Source organism: Drosophila hydei, unplaced genomic scaffold (genome assembly GCF_003285905.1).
Source record: "Drosophila hydei strain 15085-1641.00,03,60 unplaced genomic scaffold, DhydRS2 tig00000172-arrow-pilon, whole genome shotgun sequence".
Taxonomy (NCBI): domain Eukaryota; kingdom Metazoa; phylum Arthropoda; class Insecta; order Diptera; family Drosophilidae; genus Drosophila; species Drosophila hydei.
In genome coordinates this window covers 1235511-1241078 of record NW_022045682.1, presented here as the reverse complement: position 1 = coordinate 1241078, position 5568 = coordinate 1235511, and the positions used below count along the sequence as shown (strand labels likewise).

At 41.7% G+C, this 5568-nt stretch overlaps 1 protein-coding gene across 1 annotated transcript; it reads right to left on the bottom strand.

Moving 5' to 3' along the window:
• Window positions 1–3068: 3068 nt before the first annotated feature.
• LOC111599345 (WD repeat-containing protein 82) lies at window positions 3069–5128 on the bottom strand. The gene is made up of 2 exons (XM_023314975.2): window positions 4825–5128; window positions 3069–4147 (listed from the first exon to the last, which is right to left on the bottom strand). The coding sequence occupies exons 1-2, from the start codon at window positions 5077–5079 to the stop codon at window positions 3194–3196; spliced, it is 1209 nt and encodes a 402-aa protein (XP_023170743.2). The 5' UTR covers window positions 5080–5128; the 3' UTR covers window positions 3069–3193.
• Between the last annotated feature and the right edge of the window lie 440 nt (window positions 5129–5568).

Genomic DNA, 5568 nt, shown 5'->3' with positions numbered 1-5568 from the left:
CGAGACATGGTGGATAGAGGGGGGTATGGAGGTGGTGCTTGCCATTATTGAAAGTGCCCGCTGAGTAATTTAAAAGTTTAGCAAACAGGCAGATGCCCTGCCCTCATTGAGCCCCGCTCGCTTTCGCCTAAAGTTGTAATGTATTGAGGTCGAATTGATTCTATATAATAAGCATGGATTGTAGGCGACTTTAAATCACTTTTATTATAATGCCCCACTGACCTGCTTCTCCTCGGCTGCTCCTCGATGCATGCAATTGATTGGCTCAAGTACAAAATTCTTCAATAATTTTGCCAGGCTTTTTTCTTCGGGACTCCAAAGTTTGGCAAGCAACTTTTCATTGTTTTTTTTTCCGTTTGCTTTTCATACTTCATAAAAGAGCAGCGGGCTATGCACATGTTTTGCCACTCCCCCACAGTCCGCCCACAAATTGAGTCCAAACAAGATTTGTGAGCTGAGCCCAAAAGAAATCCGCTTTTATTACCCAACGAGCAGCGCATTAAATATTCTTGCTTCATTTCACAGTAACAGTCGATACACTGCGAGAAAAATTGAGTTAGGCTTTTTTTAACGAGATTCAAATTGAAGTTTATATAAAAATACACTCTGAGACTGAGAGTTATTCACTGAAATTACAATTAAATTTTGTTAATCATAAAACCATTGATTTTTTGATTTGATTCAAAATTGCGAATAGAAAGATTTTTAAGCTTTTTTCATATTGTGAACTTTTCAGTTTTAAATATTTTGTTCTCCTTTTTGATGCAAAGTAAAGTAAAATAAAATAAAGTAAAATATTTCATTTCATATTTGTGCCTCAAATATTCTTGAATAAAATATAAATTTTTTAGATTTAAAAAAAGTTGTTATAAATAATATATAATTAGAGAAGGCTTTAAATTTTCGCTCAGTATATTGGGGCCATTTATTTTATGTACCTCAAATATTCTTGAATAAAATATAAATTTTTTAGATTTAAAAAAAGTTGTTATAAATAATATATAATTAGAGAAGGCCTTAAAATTTCGCTCAGTGTATTGGGGCCGTTTATTTTTTAGTAGTCGAGTGATGGCGCCTTTATTCAGGATTTGTTTTACAATTTAGTCACGCGCTGCGTTTCATTTTTTCACTCTTCTTCTTCTACTTCGACTTCTACTTTAGCAATTTTTGTTCACCTTTTTTAATTAATTTTATTTTGCTTGGGAGCGTGCGGCGTTTACGCGCTTCAAAGGATGCTAAGCAGCAGCGGCAACAACAGCCAACAACAGGCAACAAGCAACGGCACTCGCTAATGGTAATGGCCATGGCAAATCAAAATGGCGACACGCGCGCTTCCGTTTCCGCTGAGCTGCAAAATTTGTCGCTTGCCTGTTTAATTTATATATTTGTTTAGGCTTTCGCTAACAGCATTTCCAGTTAATTAGCTTAATGACTGTTGTTCTGCTTCTTCTTCTGCTTCTCCTAACTGCCAACTTCGTTAAACAGTCGAAAACTACTCGAGCTGACATCAATTCAAATGTCCTTTGACTTTGGCCCCCGCTCCAAAGAAAACTATGGCCAGAATATGCAAATGATTCCATTATCTAAGTGCTCGACTGCAAATGGTTTGAATTTTAATCCCAGCAAAGGCATCAAACTCATAACAGTTATGCCAATTGCCTATGGCTATTTCCATATTTAATTGATTTACCTTTCCGATAGACGTAAATGAAATTTAATTTCTATTTTAAATAACTTGCTGCGCCGGGGAAGCTTTTGAATTTTGTAATGTCATATTATATATATATATTATTATTATATATAATATTGTGATTTACATAAAAAAGTATGTTTTCCATAGCAAGTGAAACATTAGTCATTAAATAGCTGGCATTATCGTCTATGAAGTCATATAATTAGTAAAGGCAGTATTTAATAGCTTAAAACTTCTATATTGTTTTTGATAACATAGCAAACCGAGTATAAAAAGCTTAGATACAAAAGCTTAACCCCAAATTTAAGTCTATTAAAACTACATCTAAATCTGCCTTAATATCTGCAAATTACGCTTATTCACATTAAATTCACACGTCAGAATATCAAAGAAAGAGTTGCGCACACAAGCCCATAAATGCACACACATGTGCACAAGGGAGTGTACGTGAGAGTGTTTGCGTAGCGCGAAAAAAATTGTTTGATGCGTCTCAATGTGTCATACCCTCTCCTCAAACATTCATGAAACTCAAAGAGATTTCTATGTGCGTAGCAAACGCATTTACATTTGTGCCATGCTCTTTTTTCAGCAAGGAAAAAAAGGTCAACTTTTTTGCACTCTTGCCTGTGCATCTATAAATAGATTCGAGAGAGCACAGTAGAGAGCGAGCAATAACAGCAACCGCTTCGGTTAAGCTCGACGAGTACACTGTGGTTGATCGAGCATAAAAAAAGCCGACGTTGCCTGGGAACATGTTGCACACATTTTGTGTGTCCTATGCTAACAAGTACAACTGCTCGCTTATGATTGCCTGGATATGGATTACTACCTAATACTATTACACGATTTAACAGTGTGTTTATATTTAATATATGTTATTTGTAATTATTTTTTAGTTCATTAATTATTTATTTATATATTATCTCTTATTTTATATCAACTGCACTTTAAAATTCCATTCGCTTTTCTGCTAAGCGTAACATACAAAGCCCTTTGCGAGCAGTCAATCAGATTTGTTAATTCATAAAATTTTACTACGCTAAAGTTTTCTGTTTAACTCAGACTACATCAAGTTGAAGTCGAGCAAACTCTTTTTGCCACAAGTAAATGCTTTCACACATAAACTTCAGAAATTTATGTGTCAAAGTTATGGAAAATCCGCAGCTCTTTCGGAATCGGCCACAAGATTGGAAAGCTCGAGTCGAGCTCTGCTCGTGGCGCCACCGAAAGTGGGGCACATCTTCAATTAGAGTTACATAGAACTTGGGCGAAAGTTCAAGAGCAATTTGTATAAAGTTCTAGTTTCTAGCAAAAGGATTTCATTAATATTAAAAAGACAACAAATAATATTTTTTATTCCCCTTTATTTTGGGGGCTAGCAAAGTAACTGAAAAGTTTTCCTATGCTGCAGCCAGCTGTGCAATGTGCTCAAGTTGTTGGACTCCAGCTGTGGCTTCAAACTCTTTTTGGCCGAGTGCAATTGAAGTTCCACTGAAACTTTCAATGTCCGGCTGATTGATGGCGAGTGTGTGTGGCACAAGGTATTTCGCCCTCTTCTAGACTCTCATCGTCAGTTATGGTGATGCGTGGCATGCGTGGCATGCGTCGCCTGGGCCGGCGGCTCACAGCGGGCGACGGGGAATTTGGCCAAGTAGGCACCTGTATGGGCTTTGGCCAGTTTCGACAGTGTCTGATTTTATGCATATCCAAGTCGCTGCGCGTTAAATCGATGGTCGGCAGCTCCTCGCTGTCAGCTGACGGCAAGGCGCGTTTGCCCGGCAGCCAGAGGCGCGTGCTCACATCGCTGCTGGCGAACATGCTACGCTGGGGATTGAATTGTAGACAGTGCACCGACTGGCTGCACTTGCTGTGCAACACGGTCATCAGCTGCCCGCTGGCTGCACGCCACACATGAACGCGTCCTCGGTCCGAGCCGGCCAACACGTGCTGCGAGTCGGACGTGTAGCACGCCTGCAGCGGCAGCTGATCCCGATTCGCATAGCCTGTGTATATCTGCCTAAAGTGTCCGTTGAATGCATCCACACTGAAGCACCAGCCATGGTCGGTGTTGACCAACAGGTTCTTGCCATCCGGCGCGAACTGCAGCTGCGTCCACTTGGCCTGCTCGTTCAGCTGGTAGCTAAACTGATGGCACGGCTTTCCGCCCGCCTTGCGTACGTCGAAAATCTCGAGGCGCTCCGCATTGTGGCACGTAGCAAATACCAAGCCAGACGGATCGATAGCCAGTAGTGGACGCTGCAAATGCTTCAACCGTTGCGTGTAGCTGCCACAGCGCAGATCCCACAGAAACACACGATCATCCCAGCCGGCACTCATGAAGCGGTGCGCGCTGCCCGGCTGAAAGCATAAGCCACGCAGCGCCCCCGTATGACCCTTGAATTCAGCCAGGTACTGATGACTTGTCAAGTCCAAATACCGTATGTCATAGTTCATCTTGAATGAGAGAAAAAGCTTCGAGTTATTACAAATATGGCAACTTGTGTCCTCAAGTTTCTCTAACTGTTCTCTAACTCCTGTTACTGCTCTTCTACTGTTTTTCAGTTTCTTTCCCAGCTTCTCTATTACTTTTCGCCATCTTCTCTCTAGCTTCTCTCTTCTACTCTCCACTTTCAATCCAGTTTTTCTATGTCTGTATGAAAAAGTCCTCCTTGAATGAGAGAATTATTAACAATATGGCAAGTTGTGCCCTCAAGTTTCTCTAACTTCTCTGCTACTTCTCTTCTATTTCTCTTCAGTTTCTTTCCCAGCTTCTCCCTAGCTTCTCTATTACTTTTCGCCATCTTCCCTCTAGCTTCTCTCTTCTACTCTCCACTTTCAATCCAGTTTTTCTATGTCTGTATGAAAAAATCCTCCTTCAATGAGATAATTATTAACAATATGGCAACTTGTACCCTCAAGTTTCTCTAACTTCTCTGCTGCTACTTCTCTTCTATTTCTCTTCAATTTCTTTCCCAGCTTCTCCCTAGCTTCTCTATTACTTTTCGCCATCTTCTTCCTAACTTCTCTCTTCTACTCTCCACTTTCCCTTGTGTTTTTCTATACTTTCCTTTGCTTCCCTCCAAGCATTCCGCAGCTTATCTCTAGCTTCTCGCCAGCTGTCCCCCACCTACCTTCGTTGAGCTGTGCAACAGTTGATCATTGCGCCGTGTAAAGCAAGCCAATTCGGGGCGATAGTTCTGCAAGTGGACCACACACAGCTGCTGAAGGCTGTTGCAATCGAAGACAATCAAATTGTCATGATCGCAGACTAAGAGATGTTGTCCATCCTGGGAAAAGCACATGGAGTACTTCAGCTTGCGCGCTTCCCTGAAGATCTTGGTCACACGAAAGGCACGCAAGGGTTCGGCGCCCAGTTTGATGCTCATTTTGAAGTGAAGTTCAAATTTCGAGCATTTGAAGAGTATCAAAATGAGTTTTGAGTCGTTGCCAGCTGCTTGGGGCGAAAAGAAGTTTGGGCCAGTGCTACGCCTACTTCGACTTAATTAAATCAAAGCTAGCTAACCACAGGGACACGCCCCACTTGGTTGCAGCTGGTCGCCGTTGCATTTGACTTAATTTCCATTTTGTGGCTCCCATTGCGTCTCATTAGGGCGTTTCTGTTGCAAGGGGGCTGGCAAGAGTCGCTGGAAAAACGACTGCCGAGTTGGCAACGCAGTTGGCATTGGCTTCAATCCCAAGCCCCTCACGCCATCTCTGGGTATTTAGGCCGATTCGCGTCATTAGTGCTGCAACAGCATTCGACCAAATGTTGCCATCGGCTGCTCCCTCGATGCCAACATCCAGAAGATGAACTAAATTAGACAGCAGAAGTTTCCTCTTGGCAGCAGCAGCAGCTGTCGACTTGCGAGTAAATA

Excerpts from the sequence above, each read along its gene's own strand:
- LOC111599345 (XM_023314975.2), bottom strand. The coding sequence starts at position 5,079 with ATGAGCATCAAACTGGGCGCCGAACCCTTGCGTGCCTTTCGTGTGACC. Across the intron at positions 4,148-4,824 it reads TGTTGCACAGCTCAACGAAG|ATGAACTATGACATACGGTA; the intron begins GTAGGTGGGGGA and ends CTCTCATTCAAG.